At 45.1% G+C, this 23,876-nt stretch overlaps 1 protein-coding gene across 1 annotated transcript in view; it reads right to left on the bottom strand.

Annotated features, from left to right (window-relative positions):
- Window positions 1–932: 932 nt before the first annotated feature.
- UBA7 (ubiquitin like modifier activating enzyme 7) overlaps window positions 933–23,876 on the bottom strand; it is a 53,192-nt gene continuing 30,248 nt past the window's right edge. Inside the window, 11 exon segments of the mRNA XM_060238823.1 lie at window positions 933–1,468; window positions 3,679–3,770; window positions 5,144–5,191; window positions 5,194–5,340; window positions 16,496–16,605; window positions 18,681–18,803; window positions 18,806–18,866; window positions 19,437–19,511; window positions 21,306–21,486; window positions 22,535–22,601; window positions 23,131–23,328. Coding sequence (XP_060094806.1) covers window positions 1,315–1,468; window positions 3,679–3,770; window positions 5,144–5,191; window positions 5,194–5,340; window positions 16,496–16,605; window positions 18,681–18,803; window positions 18,806–18,866; window positions 19,437–19,511; window positions 21,306–21,486; window positions 22,535–22,601; window positions 23,131–23,328 — 1,256 coding nt within the window. The 3' untranslated portion in view covers window positions 933–1,314.

Below are 23,876 nucleotides of genomic sequence, written 5' to 3'. Positions count from 1 at the left end.
TGAGAGCCTGCACACTTAACCACTACACCAAATTGGCTCTCCATCTTTTGGAGACTCCTGCTGTCTTCAAATCCTCTTGCTGGCAGATGCAGGCTGTACCGGAGATAACTTGAATAAATGCTAAGGTAGCAGTTCACCTCAGCATTTATTCAAGTTATCTCCAATACAGCCTGTGTCTGCCAGCAAGAGGATCTGAAGACAGCAGGAGTTGGTACCTATTACTTCAGCATCCAGGACTGGATCTCATTTGAAACATTTTTGGTTTGAGTGGACTTTGAACTCATATTGAGTGATATAAATTTTGTAAAGTGTGATTGTTAAAGATTATAATGAGCAAAGCATAAGAAAAAAGCATGTTTGTTTATAGCATTTAAGTTACACAGTGGTTTTTGTATTTTTCACCCACCTGGGGATTGAGAACCCTATATGAGATTCCAATACAGATTTCCTTTAAAATCAAATCACAATTAGGGAACTACCAGACAAGTTGCATAGTCAAGTAGTAATAATATCAAAGTGTGACACACTTTGAGGTGAAACTACTGTATTTATTATAGGTAATTTCTAAATACTACACTTAGCACATACATGCTGGCACGTTTGCAATGCTTCATTAATTCATTTTCATAAAATCTCCTTTATACTGACAGAGACAATTTCTTCCACAGGGCTTTTCAGCAAGTCATGTTAGAGCAGATACACAACCTAGTAACTGTCAAACACCCTCCCTTATCCACCACAGAGGGTCTAAAGTGTTATGAATATCTGTTTTACGTGGAGTCAGATAATTGGTTCACTCAGCCAAGCTCTTCAAGATCTCAGGCAAAAATCCCTGCTGATTGAGACCCTTTCCTGGATATGCTGGAAATGGAACTTGTGACTTACAAAACTGAGCCCTTCAACCCTTTCCTCTGATCCTATAAAATCCTGAATTTTGCTGCTATTCTGAAATATAAAAGCAGCTTCAATGCTTATTGGTAACAACACTAGTGCTTCCAAACCTCCCAAATGAGTGATGCAGCATGCTTGGAAGGGAGTCAGAAAGAAGGCCCAGGGAGCCCTTCAAAACAAAGCAAATAAGAACTCTACAGGATAGACTTTTTGAATGAGCTCATTTCCTAATTAATTCTTATCCTTGAGTGCAAGACCAGGCCTGCAGGTTGGTCACTGAAGAGGGCACACTTCCTTCTTCATCAAAGCAAAATACACAATTCACTTTCAGTGGAATTTGTCTCTGCCATGTTCAGCATGAGTGAGGCTAGGATATGGATATGTGTGTGTGTTACGCTGCCCCCCCCCCGCCAAATATACAAGTTACTCATTATTTCCTTTCATCATATGGAGCCAGACATGAACAGGGGATAAGATCATATCATCCTCTTCATTTTCACAGACAATTTCAAACACCAGCAGTCGGCAGTCCTTGGACACTGTCTCTGCAGTAGCATGGCAAATCAGTTCTGTCAGTCTAGAGAAAGTGAACGCAAAGGTGCAGGAGGGACTAAGGAGCTTTGGTAGCAACAGGGATGGGCCCCTGCCTGGGCTGTCCTGGAATTTACAATACATTGTTCACCAGTGTGTGTTCAGGGTCTCTGCAATAACCGCTGAACTACACCTTATTATCTCTCTGTCCGGTGGTTACAAAGAATAGTGGGGCAATCAGCTGATGTTCCCCAAGCATTCCTGGCATATTCCATGCATGTGCCACAGACACTGCTGCCTACTTTGGCACTCGCCCACCCTGCCTCCCTTCACCCTGCTCTCTTTCCTATGCTGCAGAGGGCCTGGTGGTCCAGAATTAAAGGCAAAATCAATACAGTCACTACCTGGAGCAATGTTACGGATGTGTGCCCTTTTTCTAGCTTCCATTCAACCATCCATAACGGAAGGGTCAGCATGCTTCCTCTCTTTCCCAAAGAAATGGAAATCAGAGTGAAAGCAAATAACTTTGTTCATGAGAATTTGCAGTGTGGTTTGGAGAGTGGGGTAGAGGGACAGCGAGTGGGCAGAGAGCAGGAAAGACTGCCAAGGAATCTGGAAAGATTGTGTAGCAGGGAACTAACAGTTGCCTCTGGATGTGTATGGAGGGCAGAGGCCCAGGGTGGCCTGCTGGGGTGAGGGAATGAGCTTGCTCAGCCCCAGGAAACAGCGGAGGAGGTGCTGACAGCAGGATGTTTACCCGGCATGGAAGGGACAGGACGTGGAGGCTTTGCAGCTGCTGCAGCTACAGCACCCCAGACTGGGCCAGTTGAGGCCCGGTGGCAGGGCAGCTACCCCACAATCCTGAAGATCCCTCTGCCCTCTTCCCAGTTGCAGGTCTATGTCCTTCCAGGTCCCAGAATTGGACAAGAAGAGACAAAATGGAGGGACGTTGATTCACAGACCACTGCAGACACAAGAAGCAAACAGAAGCAAAACAGAAGCTTGCCTAAGAGAAGGAAAAGCACAAGCTAAGCATCCAACTAAGGACAACAGCAAACTACTCCAGCCCAGGGTGATGCAAAAAAAAGCCTAATGAGGAACATCATGAGAAATTCAATTTCATTAGAAACTTGCAAATATAGAAAGGCTTAACAAACACTGGACCGAGCTAATGGCTCAGGCCCTTGTGGATTTCATTTCAACTGGACACAACGCAGAGGAATACTCAAGAGACTGTGGGGTAAGGATGTCATCGCTGCCCCACTTGAATCTCTTGAGAGATTATTATTCTAAACATCATCAAAATTAGGATGCTGCAGGAGGAACAGTGTGAGGAGAGCACAGGAATGTAGGCTTTGCTTTCAACCCAAGACTTAGCCTATCTTTTCAGGTTATATCTGGGCCTGGATGGGGTCAAGGCCTGGTTAGACAGCCCTTGACCTGCCGAGACAGGTCCTGCTGCTGAAAAATCATTGCCCCAGAGGTCAGAGATAAGCCTGAAACACTGTGAAATGTAACAGGGACTGAACGAGGAAGATTTAAGCCCCTCTTCACCATTTCTATGTGAATTACAAGATCCATGGGAAAGACTGCTACTGTGGAGAGACCTACTCTGGCATCATATTACTCTTGCCTTGAGTCACTTTTGATTTTTTAGGAAGGGGTTCAGGAAGCAATTAGGGATGCCAAGCCCAATTCAAGAAATATCTAGGAACCTTGGGGGTGGAGCCAGGTGACTTTTTGGGAGTGGAGCCAGGAGACATTGGAGTGGAGCCAGGAGCAAGGTTCTGACGAGCATAACTGAACTCCAAAGGGAGTTCTGGCCATCACATTTAAAGGGACAGCACACATTTTAAATGCCTTCCCTCCATTGAAAGAAATGGATAGGAGCACCCTTTGGGGGGGGGGGTCCACAGAACTGGACACCCAGATCCAACATTTTTGAAACTTGGAGGGAGTTTTGAGGAGAGGCACCGGATGCTATGCTGAAAATTTGGTGCCTCTGTCTCAAAAAACAGCTTCCCCAGAGCCCCAGATACCCTCATATCAATTCTCCATTATAACCTATAGGAATCAGTCTCCATAGGGAATAGTAGATTGCCCAGCAGACATTTCCCTCCCCTCTCCCTCCACTTTCTGATGACCCCGAAGCAGGGGGAGGGCCTCCAAACTGGGGGATCCCCTGCACCCACCTGGGATTGGCAACCCTAGAAGCAATTCAGAATTCATGGGGATATTCACCTGAAAATGTCCTACCTGTTGGAGAGCTGTTTTGCTCTTTTCTCTTCTGTCCAGAATCCAGCATAGATAATACGCTTCCCATAAAGCAGCACCAGGTTGTGCTCTCTCTGTGAAATAGGAGGGAATAAGCAACACACAGACAATCTTAGGTCTCTGTACCAGAAAAGCTACTGGACTGGGTAAGAGCTGGGACAAAAGGCATTGAGAACCATGTGGAATAGAACAAAAAAAAAAAATAGAACAATTGTGTTTCCAGTACAATTCATTCAATAGTAGGAGCTGAAATGGGAAAGGCTGAATGGGAGCATTAAAAAGTATACAGAATAATACTGGTGAGGGGGCAGGGAGAGGGACAGTTTGAAAGAGAGTGAAGTGAGGCCATATTGAATTGGATATTACTATTGTTTGGGTGCCAGACTTGGTCAGACCTTTTTTATTTGAAATTTTAATCAGTTGTTAGTCTTTTCTTTACTGTAATTGGACACATCTGCTTGCTTTATGGCACTGCTTGTTTTTTCCATTTTCGTGATGCTTTATTGATGTTTTAATCAGTATTTAATATTGGTACGCTGCTTCATTTTTTAAGTGTGTGGGGGATATAAATGACTTAAATAAATATGACATAATCAGGGTAACAGATAGTCTCACACTGAATGGAAGAAGGGCATTTTTGTACTAGGGTTGCCAAGTCCAATTCAAGAAATATCTGGGGACTTTGGGGGTGGAGCCAGGAGACTTTGGGGGTGGAGCCAGGAGACAGTAGGGGTGGAGCCAAGATCAAGGCTGTGACAAGCATAATTGAACTCCAAAGGGAGTTCTGGCCATCACATTTAAAGGGACGGCACACCTTTTCAATGCCTTCCTTCCGTAGGAAATAATGAAGGATAGGGGCACCTTCTTTTGGGGCTCATAGAATTGGACCCCCTGGTCCAATTTTTTTGAAACTCGGGCAGTATTTTGGGGAGAGGCAGTAGATGCTATACAGAAAATTTGGTGCCTCTACTCCAAAAAACAGCCCCCCCCCCAGAGCCCCAGATACTCACGGATAAATTCTCCATGATTTTCTCTGGGAATAGATCTCCATAGGGAATAATAGAGTTCCCAGCAGACATTTACCTCCCCTCCCCCTGCTTTCTGACGACCCTGAAGTGGGGGGAGGGTCTCCAAACCGGGGGATCCCCTGCCCCCACCTGGGGATTGGCAACCCTATTTTGCACTGGTCCACATGAGATCAGAGAGAAGGCTGGAAGTGCACATTCAGGATGTAGTGCCTACTGACCCCTCCTGAACTGCAGGACTTACTTTGCTTCCTCTCTTGATGGCACAGAAAACCCCTTGCTGTACTCCTAGTGTGCATAGTGGTTGGGGAGGGCAGGTTATTCAGACATTATGGTGGGAGAATATAAAGATGGAATTAGGAAATGTGGTCTAGGTTCCTGCCTGCATCTACCAATAAAACCTCTCACTTGTTCACTGTCACCTGGAGATAATCACAGAGGGCTTTCAGGGTGATTGCTTCCCCCCCCCCCCATCAACTCCTGGCACCTCAATTCTTTCCCAGCTGCTCCATGTCTTCTGGTGATACTGAAAATACAGCAGGCACACAAAGAAGTTTAGTTCTAAAATGCATAACCCCACCCAAACAGCTCCAGCCCAGGAAGCTGCCTGTTGCCCACAAAGGGGTCATTTCCTGTACAGATCAATGGGTCATACATTTTAAATGTCAGGTAGTCCAAACTTCTGCATGTTTGCTTAGAAACGAATCCCAATGAAGGTTACTCCCAAGTGTGTATCAGAGGACTGTTTAAGAGACCCATGTCAGTAGAACGGTAAATATCAATGGTCAGAAAAACAGCATACAAAGATCTTAATACCTCCAAATGCAAAGTCATAGTTCAGAACAGAAAAATGTAAGCCAAAACTATAAAATGGAAAACCATCCTGTAATGCACAGATTCTGACAAAGCCTTAAAGGAAATATCTGCAAGGAGCAAGGTTGTGACAAGCACAATTGAACTTGGAAGGGAGTTCTGGCCATTACATTTAAAGGGACCATGCTCCTTTTAAATGCCTTCCCTTCATTGGAAATAATGGAAGATAGGGGCACCTTCTTTTGGGCTCATAGAATTGGACCCCCTGGTCCAATCTTTTTGAAACTTGGTGGCGATTTTTTAGAAGAGGCACACAATGCTACATTGAAATTTTGCACCCCTACCTCAAAAAACCACCCCCCTGAGCCCCAGATACCCATGGATTGATTCTCCATTATACCTTATGAGGACCAGTCTCCACAGAGTATAATGGAGTGCCCATTCAACCCCCATCCCTTTTCTGATAACCCTGAAATGGGGGAGAGCTTCCAAGCCTTAACCCCAACACAGTCAGGATCCAACATGTGTGAAATCAATAAATAAAATACAAAAATATTCTTATTAAATTAAATAAAACATAGTTAAAATAGGGTTGTCAGCTCCAGATTCAGAAATACCTGGAGATTTGGGGGGTGAAGCCTGAGGAGGGTGGGGTTTAGGGAGGGTGTTCAGTGTAATCAGGGCTTTTTTTGTAGCAGGAGCTCATTTGTATATTAGTCCAACCCCCCTGATGTAACCTAATATGCAAGAGTTCCTGCTACAAAAAAAAAGCCCTGGGTTCAATGCTTCCAAAGCAGCCATTTTCTCCAGATGAACTTTCTGTCACCTGGGGATCAGTTATAATAATGGGATAGATCCCAGTGGGCAGCTGTGTTGGTCTGAACTTAAACTGGGTACTCAACATTTTAATAAAAACAGATAATCACAACAGTTAAAACAATTGCACCAGAGTGCCTTCTAGCTGCCCCATAAGCTTTTTTAAATAATTCTGCCTTACAGCCTGATCAGAATGCTACACCAGGGGCAGATGCCTGCCTCATCCCTTAGAAGTTGTTCCATAACACTGGGGCAATCATAGAAATGTTCCGGGGCCCGGGCTATCACAAAACGTATCCTTGAAAGCGAGGGCGCTACTAGGAGGCCCTGTTGTGAGGAGTATACTTGCTTCAAGTGTCCATGTCAGGAGAGATGGTCCTTCAAGGATGTGGGCCCCAAGTCAGTAAACACCAGTGCCTAAAACTGGAGCTGGAAACAAATGGACCACCAATGAAGAGACTTTAGAACCAATGTGGAGAACCTGATATACAGGTGACCCATTTGCTAATATAAATACAGAAGTGATAATTGCTAGATCATGACCACTGTGTGCAATTTAAGCTGCACTGTTTGACATGTGGGAAAAATCAGGAATGTGTTGGAAAAGGAATCTTTCAGCAAAGGACGTTAGAATTCAGTCTGTTCTGCTTATCAAGAAGGTTAAGAGGTGAACTATAATATTCCTTCACTGGGGAGAAGATTTTAGGTACCAAATCACAGCCCTTTAATCTCATCAAGGGAAGCATAAGAACAAGCAATAAAGGAAAGATAAAAGCCAGACAAAGTCTAATCAAGAACAGAATTTAATCAGCAACCATTGCAACACCAAATGCCAAAGCTAGCATGATGCAAGAGTCTAATGAAGAATTAGGACTGAGAAGATCCCGGTTCGAATCTGCCCAGACAGAAAGTTCACTGGGTGACATAAGGCATGTCTTTTATCTTTCCACTTAATCTACCACACAGGGTTGCTCTGAAACCACTACCATACTCTGAAAACCCTGGGAAAAAAGCACAGAACAATTCTAACATGCAAATAAACCATAAATATCAAAGATTTCAGGTTTTCACGGCTGGTAACATCATTAGGGTTTGTAAAATCTTTCGGGCTCAAGTGCCGTGTTCTACTGGAGAAAGTTTTTCTTCCAGACGTTTCGTTCTCGGCTGCAGAGAACATCCTCAGTGGCGGAGCAGGCACTCTGACCTTCTTGGCTGCTGTGCATTGAGATTCTACAAACCCTAATAAACCATAAATAAATCAGTCTTCTACTGATTTTATTTCTATCTATTGCATTTTGAATCCTGCTGTTCTCCCAAGGAGCACAAAGCAGTATACAGGATTCTCCTTCATTTTAGACAGAAGATTTCGAGCAAGACTGGCCAATCTCCTGAAATGATGTTTTGGTACTGTCAAAAACAACAGAAATGGCCTGGCATCATATGAAAAGGGAGGAAGTCATTCCTTGCACATTGCACAGAGGAAGTCAGATTTGGGGTGATCTGTATAGTTCTTTCTAATCTTGACATCTATGAACTGGCAACGGGCCTGATGGAGAGGACTCTATAGGGCTCCCTTCAAGCAGCTCTTGACTGCACAAAGACGCATTGAGATAGTACGCTGCCCACGTACAAATATCCTTTTCTTCAGAATGAGGCCCAGAATGCCTCTTGGCCTCCTGCATTGTGACCCTGCCTAGTTTGGCCCTTGGCAAAAAAAGAAGAGAGGACAAGAAGCATCCAGTCCGTTAACAAGGGGCCTTTTCGGGCTAGCTACTAGTAAGCTCACAGCAGGAAGTGCCCTAACCAGAGGGAGCTTAGTGGGGTCAGGCTGCACAAAGGGATACTGTCCTGGTCAAACTCACTGGCCAGCAGGGGAGGCGCTAGCCTGGACTGCAGCATTTTCTTCAGTCACCTGAGCAATTTTCCCCTGTTAGGCAGGTAACCAAGACTCTGCTCAGAGCTCTGTTAGATGAGAGAGATGTTTCTCTTTTAGAGAAACTTAGAGACTGCATCCCCCAGCACTGCTCAGTCCTCAGCAGGATAGAGAATTCCCCTTCCCTAATATGCTGGGGCCAGAGTTCTTTCCCAGCAGCAAAGTTTAGAGCTTGGCATAGGTATCATATTAAACAATTATTTCAGTAATCACTCTTTCACCCCACTTTTCTACCAGGGACTCTGTGACAGTTTACATAATTCTCCCCTCAGTCATTTTCTCCCTACAACAACCCTGTGAAGTAGTTAAGGCTGACAGGTCACCCTGTAAGCCCCATGTTCAAGTGGGGCTTTCAACCCAGGTCTCTCCCAGTTCTAGGCTGCAGTTTAAGTACAGTTATCAGGGAGTGAGCTCTGTGGGACTTTCTTTTGAGTAAATGTGTTTAGAACAGCACTGACTCCAGTAGTCACTACACCATACTTTTTCTCCACCATTCTGATGTCTGTAACAAGGAAGCCATAGAAAAGTAGGGAGAAAACCAATTATTGTTCAGAGCTGTTCTAAGTAGCATGTGAGGGATCACTGCAGTCTCAGAAGCCTTTGAAAAAATTCACTGCTGTGTTCCTAAGGAGCCAGAGAATAGTAGTAAGTTGTCCCATAAGTGGGCTTTGATGCAGGCCAAACAGTCCTGTCCTATGACACAGCTGTCTCAAACTAGGAGTACTTATTTTAGTCTAAGAGCCAGCACCTCAGTTTTGGCTTTGTCAGGCAGTTGCGTACAGATGAACGGCCACACATTCACTTTAAAAAGGTTAAGGTAGTCCCCTGTGCAAGCACTGAGTTGTTACCAACCCATGGGGTGACGTCACATCATGACGTTTTCATGGCAGACTTTTTACGGGATGGTTTGCCATTGCCTTCCCCAGGCACCTACACTTTACCTCCAGCAAGCTGGGTACTCATTTTACCAACCTCTTTAGCTTCATTCAAATCAATGCTGAGACAGGAGGAATGTCTAGAGCCCTGCAGTGTGCTATTTGCCCTGTTGGGGAAACTTGTAGTGCTAGATTTCCCCATGTTAGGTTTCCCACAACAGGGCAAGTTGTGTTTCTTCCTATCCACTTCTATGTTCTCATTGAAAAGTGCTTGTGCAGTCCCGATGTTCAAACAAAGACTTGGCTGTCCTAGTTGGAATGAAATGGACTTTTGATTATGCCTCTTTGAAAAGCCACAATTACCATCAGAGGCTTCTGGTTCTGAGTCCATACCAGTGTTGGAATTACTGATGCAAGAAGTTGATTAGACAAACGACTCTTGGATTCTTGTGAATTTTATAGGAGTCAAGTTGCACCTTTAAGACCAGCTTAGTCTGATGAAGAGTGCTTAGAGAGCACATGAAAGCTTACATTCTGAATAAAACTAAGTTGGTCTTAAAGGTGCACTTGACTCCTATTTTGTTCTACTACTTCAGACCAACATGGCTGACTACTTGGATCCATCTTGTGAATTTTGTTAGTTATTTTTCTGGTTTGTACCACCTGAAGGTTAGCAACCCTAGGGCCATGAAGACTTCACAATGTGCGATCAGCCAATATGTTCATGCAAGCCAAGCCACTGTAGGCAGCAGACCAAATTCACACTTGCCACAACACTCTTCACCTTCTTTCACTGTTGGCACACACAAATTAAAAATAGAAAGGCAAATTTAAATGCATTTATATCCAGTTTCTGAATCAGCTGATGGCCTTTCAGAAGAGTTAATTTAGAATCACTTTACCATGTGCAAGTGATTTCAATCTAAGCAGCAGTGCCCCTTCCTCCAAGGACTTGTTTTGATTTGAAACAGGAGAGGCCCCACCATAGTCTGCTGTTTTTGGGAGGGAGAAGGGATTTTGAGCTAGGGACACAGGTTTTTCATCTGGGCCATTTGGAGCCATATGGCCTATCCCATTTGCTCTTCAATCTACAGGGCCAACACAGAGTAAAGACGGACCCTCTCTCCCAAGGGCCATATGGTTGATTTGGCCTTTCACACCTGCAAGCTCATTAGCACCTCTGACTCAGTTCTCCCACTTGGCACTCCTAAAGCCTGCCTATGGCTGACTTGGGCAGTGATGAATGAGGAAGTTCATCAGGCTACACTGACAGCAAAAGGAGGGTATTCTGAGCTTTACTTCAAAACCAGCCTGATGCCTGCCACAGCAGCCCTTTAAGGCACTGAGCTATGCAGAGAAGTGGTGTGGAAGGACAGGTCACAATGCTGGGACTAGGAAGACAGGATATTAGGGCTCTGCTCTCAGCTATATCCCCAACTTGCTCGATGCCCAAATGCAAAAACCCTGAGCCCAGTCTTCTTTTCACTCCAGCTTGCCCTTCATAAGTCCCTAAAACCTTACAGTTCTCTCCCCCATCACCATCTACTCAAGCACTGAGGAGTAAAGGCCCAAAGAATCTATTCCATCTGGGGAAATCCTTTGGTGCCAGGGCAGGAGCTCCCCTCCCCCAACCCTTATGACCTAATGACTCCCATATGCTGCTTAATCATCTCTGTAAGTTCTATGGACCCAACACAGCTTGCTGTTTCTTTTTGCTCTCTACCCTCTCTCTGGATGCTATTACCCTTTCCTAATAGTGCTTTCAGTTCACCCAGGGTCCCCCCCTCCACTAGGCTCTCCCCCAGGAGAGAAATTTCACACTTAAGTTCTTCATTCCTGAAAATGCAAGTCCAAAAGATCCATCAAGTCCAAGAAGTATGCAGATGCAGGACTTACTGCCTGGTGCTTTGACTACTGCACCGTGGTATCACTATGGTCTTCCCTTTGCAGCACTAACTGCAGCATTGTCTACATGACCACAGTTTACTTTGGATGCACAACTACTCCACAGAACTAGGATTCTTCCAGCACACTGAGGAAAGCTAACACTGCAATGAGAAGCAGTTTGATCCACATTTCTCAACATGGGGTTACCTCCCCACCACATGGACATTCTAAGGTTCTAGCCAGAGAGACTTCTGCAGAGCGGCATTATTCAGAAACCTGAGCTGTCCTTTAAAATGCAGGACATTTGGCAATGGTAAGAGGAGTGTGTGTGCTAAGCAAGCCCTCAGGCCATGCAGAATAATCTAGGAGGGAGGAGGAATAGAGGCGCCAGAGAGCTAGCGCTGTGGAAATCACTGGAGATGGAAGAGCAGCCCTCCCCCCCCCCTTTCCTGCCTACCCCCCTGCTCCCACCAATCTGGTTCCAATCTGTGCTTCCTGTGTAGCAGGAAGCCCCAGCCTTGCACTCCATAAACTCAAGACAAAAAGGCTTCTATTCAAACAGATGCTCTTGATTTAGCTTCTTGCTCCCCCTGCTTTCCCCCACTATTCCAGCTCTGGTTTCTCTCTCCAGAAAGGGAGTTTTGCAAGGAAGCCAAGACTGGTCCAAGCTCCAGCAACTGCAGAGTCCTAGGGACAGCATATCTGAGCAGGGACAAAAAGGAAAACTCCCTAAAAGTAGCTAGTGTGTGTGTGTGCGCGCGCGTGCGCATGTTTGTGTGCACACATACCAAAACATGGTTCCTCCTCCCATGGCCTTCTCAGATAAAAGCACAGGCAGAGTGCCTTGAGATGGGGTGGCAATGTAGAAGCCATGTAACTGTGTAGCAGCATTTAATGGCAAGGCAGACTGCAAGATAGACAAGGAATAAAGGTAGGCTTTGACAAATAGATGGTCTGAATATGTCCAGTATAGTATAGCATACTAAGTCACTACACAAATCACCATCTTGCCTAAATGAGGGCCTCCTGTAGAATTCTTTCCTAGAAAAGGCCCACAATTCACAGCAGCAAAAGTGCAGGAAACAATGAGCTGGATTCAAATTACTATTTATTTATTGTGTTTTTATCTTGCCGTCCCTCCAGAGACCTCAGGGTAGCACACAGGTCACCTATCTGATTTTATCTTCACAGCAAGCCTGTGAGGTAGGTTTAAGGGAGCAACTAGCCTGAGGTCACCCAGAAAATTTCACAGCAAGGCAGAAATTGAGCTTACGATGTGATTACGGCTGGGGAGGTCTAACACAGGATCCTAGCAAAAAGGAGCTTACAAACAGCACACCTATGAGGCTCTCCTCAACACCATCAACTATCTGTCTCCTTGGCAATTTGCTCTGGTGTCACAAGGAGACTTATTATCCTTTGATAAAGTCTTGCCAATTCCAGCATCATTATCCACAAGCAAGTTTATGTAGGAACTGAAGCTCGTATAGGAGGAACATTTTCCCCAAGTATTTATGCTATTCTCAAATATCCATCAGATGTTATCCACTGTGTGCATCTGTTGCCTCAGAAGGTCGGACCAGAACCAACAGGTTGAAACCAATGCTCCCTCTAAACTGTGAAGTCTTGTGAGCAAAAATTCTACTTCATGAGCTACAGGCATTAAAGCGGTGAGAACTGCATTAATTAGTTTCTGGGGCTATTTTTCCTGAGCTAAGACAAAAATGTGTGAGCCAGAGGTTAAAGAACTGTGAGCTAGCTCAGACTAACTCAGCTAAAAGGGAACACTGGTTGAAATTACATCAAAGGTGTTTTTGGCTAAACATTAGGAAGAACTTCCTGACAGAGCGGTTCCTCAGTGGAACAGGCTTCCTCCGGAGGTGGTGGGCTCTCCTTCCTTGGAGATTTTTAACAGAGGCTAGATGACCATCTGACAGCAATGCTGATTCTATGAACTTAGGAAGAAGACAAGCAGGAAGGGTTGCATCAGTGCTTCGTTCTCATGGCTCTTTCTTACATGTCCAGGGAGAAGCTGAGGCCACTTTGAGGCCAGGCTTCAATTTTTCTCCAGGCGAGTTTGGCCATGGATCTTGGAGACTTTTTGTCATCTTCTCAGAATGGAACAGGGGACACTGGGTGTGTGGGGGGGAGGTATCTGTGAATTTCCTGCATTGTGTAGGAGGGTTTGGACTAGATGACCTTGGAGGTACCTTATCTTCCAATTTTGATTCTAAGGAAGCATTCACAGCCTTGTCTTGCCCTGTGAGACCTTTTTTGCCAGGAAAAAGCCCTGGATTTGCCTGGCCTGATGTATATACTCCTGATCAGCACTGTTTGAGCTAAAAATTTCAAAACACCCAAGTGACTATAGAGATGTGTGATGAAGATTAATCTTGGCATCGGGGACTAAGCCCACATAAAAGCCATGTGGGTAGACCAGGGCTGAAAAAAAGAGGCCAAGATCCACTGTGGTGTGTGGCTTGGCACCAGCTGGGCATGTCAGCTGCAGGTTAAAGACCATTTCCTGTGTCTGACAGCTCACAGGCAGCCTTGTCCATGCCTCTCCCTCTACACCGCTGCTGCTCGCCTGATACACACTCCAGGCACCGGCTTCTGAAACTAGATCCCCTTCACCGTCTGTCTGCCAGAAGGGGCTCAGGAAAGGCAAGGTCAGCAGCTGAGTAGGAGCAGCCACCCTCCCCCACTGAACAGTTCTTGGCACAGTATGCACTATTCCAGTCAAAGAAAGGTACAGTCTATATGCTGGATCATACAAGTTCCAGAGCTAGTCAATGTGGTGTAGGAGTTAGGGAATCAGACTAAGACTAAGGAGACCTGGGTTAAAATCTCCACTTGGTCAAGATCTTCACTGGGTGACCTTGGCCCAGTCACTGGTATTGATCCAACCAACTTTTCACTAATTCTCACCTAGTTCCCCTTAGTAAGAAGCCCCTATCTGACTCACATGGTTTTGTCTATGCACATCCCATAATCCTCAGTGTGATCTTTTTGGGGTAATCAAAAGGGACCCTTCTCTTTTTAATCAGTGAAAAATCAGTTGAATAAACCGCTCTTTCTCTAATACTAACCTACCTCACCTATGAGGGATAGTTTAATGGATGGTTCAAAGTGGCAAATTTCTTGGTAGTTAATGAGATTTTTGCATGACTAGACTATTAGCAAACCACCACAACAAGCAATGGGCAGAGTCTAGCTGAAGTGAAGCAGTGATTTGACAGAAGAATTACTGACTTAACATCAATTGGCTTAGAAAAGTCTAACTCTGCTTACGACAGTATCAGCTGAGTAGATACTAATTTTCTGCATTTCTGACCCCCTAAACATTTATTTCCCACTCTAATCAAGCTGATTATGTTTTGCATTGTATATCTATTTTCTAACTCTCTTCCCTGAAATACCTTTCCTGCCTTGTAACTGGGCTATCAGGGCTCTCCATTCCTACTTGCTCCTGACAAAGGGAGCTTTGATGCTTGAAAACTTCTACCCTGGAAATCTTCCATGAAGACAGATCCAGGTGGGCAGCCATGCTGGTCTGAAGTAATAGAACAAAGGTTGAGTCCAATGGCACCTTTAAGACAAAGTTTTATTCAAGGTATGAGCTTTCATGTGCATGCACACTTTGTCAGATAAAATGAAATGGAAGAAGACCATTCAGACTCCTATTTTGACATATTTATTGCTTCAATTAATTAAATCCATACAGGTCTTGACCCTATACACTTAACTTGTTACTCCAGTTTTGTCTCAAAATACCTTATATGGTGATTTGCTGTTCAGCCTCTGTCTATAAGTTTGAATTGTTTTCTTCCATTTCATTGTATCTGAAGAAGTGTGCATGCACACACAAAAGCTCATACCTTGAATCTCGCTCTGCTTAGGATGGCACTATTAAGCATGCCTTTCACTTAAATAATGGAACTCAAGGTACTTAACACTGGTTGGATCATGCCTACTTTGAAAGACAGGTGAAAATTTATCATTTCTAGAGGCGTGTAACAATAGGTAGATTCTAAACATCAACCTTAGACAAAACACAACTCACGAACTGCAGAGTCTTAAAAGGTCAAAAGTTATATAAGATCATCTACAAATAAAAACTCTAATAGGATTGTTTGACAGCATCTTTCAACTAAAACTCCAATATATGGAAAATATTCCACTTTAACTAAAATACGGGCCCCAATTCTGGCAGCTGAAGACATATTGGAATATAATCCCCACAAGATTCCCAAATCACATCTGCAGGCCAGCAGACAAGTGCTCAGTGTACACAAAAAATTCAGTAACAGCAGCTGCAGAGCAGAAATGGACCAGTTCCCAATCCAATGGAACATATGAAAAATATCATGCAGTTACCAGTGTCACCACAGCAAAATAAAACAAGACTCCCTGCTAGAGCGTACCAGAAGATCAGCCACTAAAGCTAAATTAAAAGCACAGTTTACTCCAACAGCTGATTATTCCCTAGCTTAAACAGGAGGCTGAACGTTTTTCCACAGGTCAAAATTGACAAGAGGCTTCTAGATTTGTAACTGGATCCTCCAAGAATTTCTAAAATGCTAACAAAAGCCTTGAGAGGACCTGGTTTGGGTCAGAGTGGGTATAGGAGGAAGAGGTAGTTTAACATCCCCATGTGGTCTTGCAAATTGAAACCACTCCTTGCACATTGTTACTGGCCCTCAAGATCATATAGATGTTCATATCTTTTTTTCCTTCTAGAGTTAGTGTTGCATAATGGTCATAGAGTGTAGGATATGGGATGTGGTGGAAAGGTGATCTCATGATGCCAGTTTCAAGGCAAGAGACATTCATAGGTGGTTTACCATTGCCTGTCTCTGAATAGCAACCCTGGACTGCCTTGGTGATCTCCCATCCAAACACTAAACAGGGCTGACCCTGCTTAGTTTCTGGGATCTGATGAGACTGGGTTAGCCTGGGCCATCCAGTTCAGACTAGGATTTGAGAGACCCAGGTTCAAATGCACACTCTACCATAGCTGTTCACTAGGTGACCTTGGACCAGTCACTCTTTCAGCCTTATCTACTTCAGAAGATTGTTGTGAGGATAAAATGGAGGAAAGAAGCACAATGTGGTAAGCCCCTTTGGAGAGAAAAGCAGACAATAAATACCTAATTAAATACTGCACAGGGAATGGCAGGTTCAATAGGTGAATGGCAGGTTCAATAGGTGAAACCAAATGAATGTGGAAAAATTAAACTTCCTCCTCATTCCCCTTGTGGTCTTAATCTGGGGACCTAAAATTTACATTTGAAAGACATGGGGAAAATCTGTTATCTCTACATTTCTAGTTTGACTCCATGCAGTCACATCTGCTTACTGTCCACCAGTGAATAACATCCTCCTTTAGAATCCTAGAGTTTGAAGGAAAAATATAAAGCAAGCAAGAAACAGATACATATATTTAGTACCTTCTCAAAATGAATGGGCTCCATCAGACTGGAGAGGAGCTCATCTTGTTCCTCCAGCTCTCACCTTAGCCTCACCAAGTCCTGCTTCAACTCTGCCAGCCTCATTTCATCTGCAAGACACAGTTGGAGAGAGAGTGTAGTAGTAATCAGTGTTCCCTCTAAGCTGTGTGTGTGAGTGGCTGCTCATTAACACAGGAAGCCCTGCTCAGCAGCAGGCTGGAGCCACAGCAAGGTCTTGCACTGCCCATTGCCCATTTTAAGATTACAGCAGTTACATTCTGCTCAGGATGCGAACTGCTCCACTCAGTAAGGGGGAAAAATTAGAGGGAACATTGGTAGTAATGCAAGATCTTCAGAGCAATGCACGGAGAAAAAAACATTTTCCTACTTGTTTTAAGCCTTTTGTTCAAAAGAGTAAGATTGAATCTCATGTTTGCAATCCAATTATGTCTGGCAAGCAGTCATTCACAATTTTGACATGGGTCAGCAGAGTGCTCTTGGGGCTTCTTAGACTTTGTCACGATCTGTGTAGGACTGGGAAACAAGGCCTAGGGAGGCCTGGGCCAAAAGACCAGTGTGGGAGTAGAAAGCAGACATAGCCTACAATCCCACAATGCTTGGCACCCACTGTAACCAATCAGTGTCCAGGGATTGTGTGAGGGGATTGCTACATAAACTTTGTAGGGCTGTGGAACTGTGTTCTTTTCTCTCACAGTCAGGCTGGGAGGACAGTCTGTGACTGAGAGAAGGATCCCTCACTCAGAAGGCAGAGTGAGGCCGCGGTCACACTCACCATTAAATCCATCCCTAACCCGTTGCTATTATACCCCGCAGCTTTTTTACAACGAATTTGCTGATCACACATCCCTCCATCCTTCAGTTCTAAGCAGTGTTGGTCCCGTCGCTGGTTGATCAGAGGTCTCAACCGGACCTCATTTTTTGAGATGGCATTCCACACTCATGCAAGCGCCGTACGTGGGATATTGTGCTTGTCTTTTTTTTTTTAACGGTGCCAGAAAAGGTGGACGATTTGCCCCCCCCCCCACCGCCCCCCACCCCATTTAAACACCCAGAAAGGAAGGGGAAGCCCAGGAGTTCTTTTTGCTGTCTCTCCGCCTGGTGGGAAGACAGCAAAGGTGGGTGATCTTCCTCCCCCCCATTTAAATACCCCAACGTGGTGTTTAAATGGGGGGGGGAGCACGGCAACTCTCTTTGCTGTCTCTCCGCCTGGTGCGGAGACAGCAAAGGTGGGTCATCTTCCTCCCCTGGCAGGGAGACAGCAAAGGTGGGCTATCTGCCTCCCCACCCCCACCCCCCATTTAGGAAAGGTCCCCTGTGCAAGCACCAGTCGTTTTCGACTCTGGGGTGATGCTGCTTTCACAAAATTTTCATGGCAGACCTTTTATGGGGTGGTTTGCCATTGCCTTCCCCAGTCATCTATACTTTCCCCCCCAGCAAGCTGGGTGAATATTTTACCGACCTCGGAAGGTTGGAAGGCTGAGTCAACAATTGCTGGCGCAATGATATCATTTGGAGTGGGCTCTCGCAGGGAAGCAGATGTGCGCTTGCAACGAGTCGGCTACAATGGAGCATTCAAACATAGAAAGTACGCGCGGGAGTCATCGGAAGCATTCTTATTCCGGATTTAATGTACTATCAAAAAAGTCCACGTCTCAGTCGTGGCAGTTCGGGACATGAACGAGCCAACGACCATTGCCAGATGCTGATGTTTGGACAACCGCATAAAATCCAACATGCATCTGGCTTTCATCCATGCCCATCTCATCAGTTTATGTGCATCTGACCTCGGCCCATGTCACAGGCAGTTGGCCTGGGGAAAAGGGCTGTGGGCCCTGACAAGTAGGCTAGGGGAGTACAGGTAGCCACATTAGAGTTTATTTTCATTTTCCTTTATCCACTGTTATATCTGTTAAGCACCTTGCCTTGTTTAAATACCCATCCCAGTATTAATAAACCTTAATCTTTCTAATGTTCTCTGCCTGGTCATCACGCCTATGTTTCTTGGCTAAAAGGGGCATTTTTGTTGGGCTTGGGAGGTACTCTGGGCCTTCCCAAGGGACCATCAATCCAGAGTGGTGGCAGTGTAAGGCAGCAACCCACTGGGTTCATGACAGACGTGTTGGGATCTCTGACCCGTAGAAGATCTCCTGAACGCCTTACCAACCTTTGTGTCCCCGTGACCTCTGCATCTCTTGATCACTGACAGGGATGTACATTCCATTTTGTGGATGGAAAGGCAGTAGGTGCAAGTCAAGGAGGATTTGGCTGGTGGCAGCATTGTCCTCACATTCAGCTTGTGCATCTGAGTAGAGAGGTGGCTGGCTGCCAAAAGGAAGGTCCTATGGGTGGTCTATAAAAAGACGGAAGGCAAATTTAGTAGGGATGGCCCTTCCTTCACTAGCTCAGCTTCTTCTTCTTTGCATCTTCTTCTTCTGATTTGTGTCTACAACCAAATTAAGAACCAAATCATCGGCAGAACTGGAATTCACATATGAAAGGTGCCACCGCCTGAACTTTAGGTTGGTTGCACTCCAAACGTCTACAGAGTTAAAGGATGTACCTTATACTTGACCATTTATGGACAACTCACACTGAAAGAAGCTGAAAGAAAAAAAAATTCAGCGCTAACTTTTCTCCTGCCAATGAGGGTTCTTTGGAACAAGTGTGTGTTATTTCTTATAATAAACATTTGGAAAGTGAGTGTGAAGGGGGATACCTCTGTTAGTGTAACAGAAATAAAAAGGCATCCATTTTGAAAGGTTATGGAACTTTTTGTTTGCAAATTTACTTTTTCACCTTTTGTTTAATATTAAGTCTAGCAAGTGGTCTGTTCTGATTTCTCCTTGAGTGTTCCCTACTAATCATACAATCTCTGTCCCATTGCAGAATCACCTACTACCAAGCTGAGTTCCTTACTCACATTACTGAAGTCAAAGTCCAGCTTCTCAGGGCATCGCTTGGGTCCTGACCAGAAAGTAAGTCCAGAGATTGTCTTCTGGGAATAAAGGCAGATGGGGTCAACCAGGAAGCAGTACAGGATGGAGGAAAGAAGGAAACTCCACTGCCCAAGGGCTGGAATGAGGCCAAAAGTATCTGCACTGTGAAGTGCTGCAAACAGGACTGTGAGCATGCAGACAAGGGCCAAGAAAGAAAGTAGCAGCATACACAACTGGTTTTCCAGAGTTCAGAGAGAAGCATTAATATTGTGTGATTCATATTCCCAAAGTATTATCCAGATCCTCTGGGACCCTCATGTTGAGTTATAATGGCCATTGGCAAGACTATCATGAGTGACGAATGCTGCTGAACAGTGTGGCTGATGCACTGGGTATGCCTGACTTCTGTTATGCTTTAGAGCCAAACGGAAGTACACTAATTCAGAATAGCAGGGAATAATTGCCTCTGCATCCAGAGGATGTGCGATGGGACCAGTGGCGGTATCATCATCAATGAAGTCTTGACACAGAGCAACAGAAAAGGAATTTGGTTCTGTAAGCTGGCTTGGGACTTCACAGCTGAGCCCTTGGCACTATCAAAGATCTGCACACACAGACAAACAGGAGTAAATGGGAACAACAGCGTAGCACTGTAGTTGTGGCAGCTTCCATGCTGCAGCACATTGTATTTTACTCACCCACCTAAACAGCAATCATGGAATAACAATCACAAGCATGAACTGGCTTGGATCGTGTGTTTGTTTCCACTTGTGCGCCTCTTCCTCTGTTGGAGAGGTGGTCCAGTGCTGTTTCTCTGGTGCTAGTCATTACTCTGCAAGCTCAATGACTTTTGAGGAGTCAAAAAAAGTTCAGTGCAAGAAGAATCTGCTCTGGACCACAGGACTGCCTCCACAATACAAGGATGCAAGTGGAAACAAGGTACAGGATCCAAGCCACTATGTGGTGATGAATACCTGAAAACCTGTCATGACCTTGGATGTTATTTTGCTGTCACACAGCAAGCAGTTGTGATTGTTACCAATTTCACACTCAGCTTACCTCGCTGTCACGTTCCTCTTCTCCACGTAGCGTCCTTCGGATTTCCCACTATCTGCTCCAGAGCTGCAGCAAACATCCCGGTTTTCACAGGGCAAACAGAAACTGGTTCTTAGTGGTTTATGTGCAAAAAACGCAGTGTTTGCTGCAGCTCTGGAGCAGATAGTGGGAAATCTGAAGGCTGCTACGTGGAGAAGAGGAACGTGACAGTGTGGTAAGCTGTGTGTGAAATTGGTCTGTGACTCCACAATTGCTTCTGAGAGGCATATAACTGGGGAAACAAATGCAGCTTGGGAACTGCCACAGCTACAAAAGCAGTTCAGCTCTAACTGTGAACACTGCCAGTCATTTCTAGTCTCCAACAGCTTGTTGCACGGTGCAAAGCTACAAACAATTGCATGAAAACCAATTAGAGCCACCCCATGAGAAGTTTTACAACCATCACATAAGTGGTTGAGTGATTCCAGCAAAAACGAGCAGTTAGAGGTCAATGGGCAACTCTGAAGGGGTAGGACCAGTGAGGCTGGAGTGAATTATGAGTGGATGAAAGACCACACCAACAAAATGCATGCTTAGATGAAAGATGGGCAGTAGGAAGCTTACTGCTGAGTTTTAAAACATCATATTTAAGTGGCTGCCAACAACAGTGGTTGTATTTGATTCTGGGCATCTGGACCCCAGTTCTCAGAGCCAGCGCTAAGCAATTATAACAGAGAAAGGCAGCCAATGCTAAGGAAAGCAATGGACAAGCAAGGAACCAGGGCAAGGTCCACACAGAAGCTGAAGTTATGCCTCACACTGTCAGGTGGGAGGCTGTACCGCAGCTGCTGAATATCATGAGAGAAAAGTCGTTCCCAAAGTCTTCGGGCTCAGACCACACAGTCTCTCCAGCTGTGCGACTTTTCCTGAAGGCTGACTTGTACCAGTTCTAATATCTCCAGGACCTCCACTTCTTGGGTCCCTAAGAAGCTGGGATCCCTGCAGACAGAGTCCGGGAGTAACCATATTAGTCTGCGGCAGCCAAAATAAGTCATGTAACACCAAGGTGCCACAAGACACCTCATCTTCTTGTGGAGAGTGTGCTTTGTTTGTGGCAGGATCACAGAAAGGAACGTGCTGTCCATTGCAGCAATAAAACTAAATCAGCAACTTCTAAAAATGAATAATTTCAAAAATCACGCCAAACAATCCTAATTACTTTAGAAAGACACCTTCATTTTAAACAATATGTTCTTAGTCATAAACAGAGTTACATCAGCATTATCCTTCCAGGATCCAAAAGTAAGCCCATACAAACAGGTTTTACGTTTCTTACTGAAAGCCATGAGACAGAAACACAAACAGATTTCATCATTCAATGCTATTTCCACAGTCTTGGGGAATCCACAGCATAGGCCACGTAACCCTCTGAAAACATATTAGAATTTGAACCCAAATAAGTAGAGTCTAAAGACAGAACTGACAGCCCCATGGCACAGAGTGGTAAAGCTGCAGTACTGCAGTTCAAGTTCTCTGCTCACAACCTGAGTTCGATCCCGGCGGAAGCTGGGTGCAGGTAGCCAGCTCAAGGTTGACTCAGCCTTCCATCCTTCTGAGTAAAATGAGTACCCAGCTTGCTGAGGGGAAAGTGTAGATGACTGGGGAAGGCAATGGCAAACCACCCATAGATCCTCTACAACACATAGCAAAATACCAACCTGTAGAGATGGAGAAAAGGCAAATGCCCCTCTGGCCGTGACTGTTCTCAAGCAGTGATCAGTGCTTGTTCTAAAGGCCAGTGATCTCATGTTTGGATACTTAAGCTCATGGAGCTTAGAATAGAGCCTGCCTCCAAAAAATTACACTTCATATCCCAGATAAATTTTAGAACAAGCCACAGTTTATTCTTCAGCCCAGACAGTAGCAAACTTCCTCCCAGAGAGAAATTCCTAATAAAATCCACTTTCTTCTCGCCACTGCCATTCACAATTCTCTTGTCCCACCCATCCCCCACAATCCCATAGCCAACACCCTGCCTGACACTCACATCAGAAATTTGTTGAGGGTCTCTGCTGTCATCCTGAAAAGACCCTCAAACTGATCTCGGGCCCACTACAAGAAAGAGGAAAAGAACACTGTCAGTGGCTACTCGGACTTCACATGAAGGTCTATTACCTACCCCTTTCATCTCCACTTGAATCTACCTGGTAAACACAGAGGGCCTAGCACAAAGGGAATTTCCTAATGCAGAGTTCCTTCTGACCCCACAGAATGGGCTCAGCATGACCACGACCCATCTACCTTCTCCTTGGAGCGCAGAGTAGAGCCACAGAACAAGAAGCAGCAGCTGGAGTTCTGCACATGAAGGAATTGGCTACTGGGTGAAACAGGTGGACCCCATTTCCTGTCATCGGCAGTGCTGACAACCCCAGTGCTAGTGCAGCTACCTGCAAAGAGTAAGTGAAGCTGTGGGGCCAGGCAAGGCATAAAGAGGCGAGCCAATTGGCAGCTGAGAATGAGCTTTCCCCTTTTAGGGATGGACCAGCTGGAGAGAAAGGCAGGAGAGGGTCTGAGGATAGGCATTACTGAACTGATCTGCTGATGAAAGAATGGAGAACTGTGGATAAGAAGAGCCCTCTATCTGTAGAGCATGCTGGATGGTAGTAGGAAAGTGGCGCAGGGTGCAAAGAGGATAGTCTTCTTCACCTCGATCCTCCTCGGCATGGCCATATGTCTCTGTCACAAAGGGCACAAGGACCTGAACGTGCCCTTTGGTGCCTTCTGTTCCAGAATCAAGCAGAGGCTTGAGGTACTTTGTGCACTGTTTACCCACATATGCTCCTTCAGGAAAACGAAAATGAAGAGCTAGCAGGAATACAGCTCCTTTTGTAGATTTCTGCTTTCATTGCCTGCACCTGAACTAACAACAAAAAACATTGTGGCAGAAGGGGAAATGGAACAGTTGATGGCATTATCTGAACAGTAATTGGACTTTCTGCAGCCACTGTCCCCTCAAAGGGGACTGTCTCCTGAATGGAAGGTTCAGCACAGAGGCAGATACCTACCAGTAAGGATAGGAGGAAGAGAATCCACAGACAGCAGACAGCATACAGCACTGTCCTGTCCATACAGATCAAAGTGGGTACCTTCTGAGCATCCTATCCATTTGCAGATACCAAGCTTTGGCTTACAACTCAAGTGCAAAGCTGGAGATGCCAGACCTTCCAAGTAAACATTTATAGTACCCACATGAAGAAATTAAACTGCCTTACTGGGTCAAACAACAGGTCTATCAAACTGTCTACTTTGACTGGCAGTGCCGCTCCAAGGTTTCAAGCAGACATCTTCCATATTACCTGATGCCTGGACCTTTAAATCAAAAGTCTGAG

Source organism: Heteronotia binoei, chromosome 5 (genome assembly GCF_032191835.1).
Source record: "Heteronotia binoei isolate CCM8104 ecotype False Entrance Well chromosome 5, APGP_CSIRO_Hbin_v1, whole genome shotgun sequence".
NCBI lineage: Eukaryota > Metazoa > Chordata > Lepidosauria > Squamata > Gekkonidae > Heteronotia > Heteronotia binoei.
Note: the sequence above shows the minus strand (reverse complement) of the source record. Positions and strands in the feature narration are given on the sequence as shown.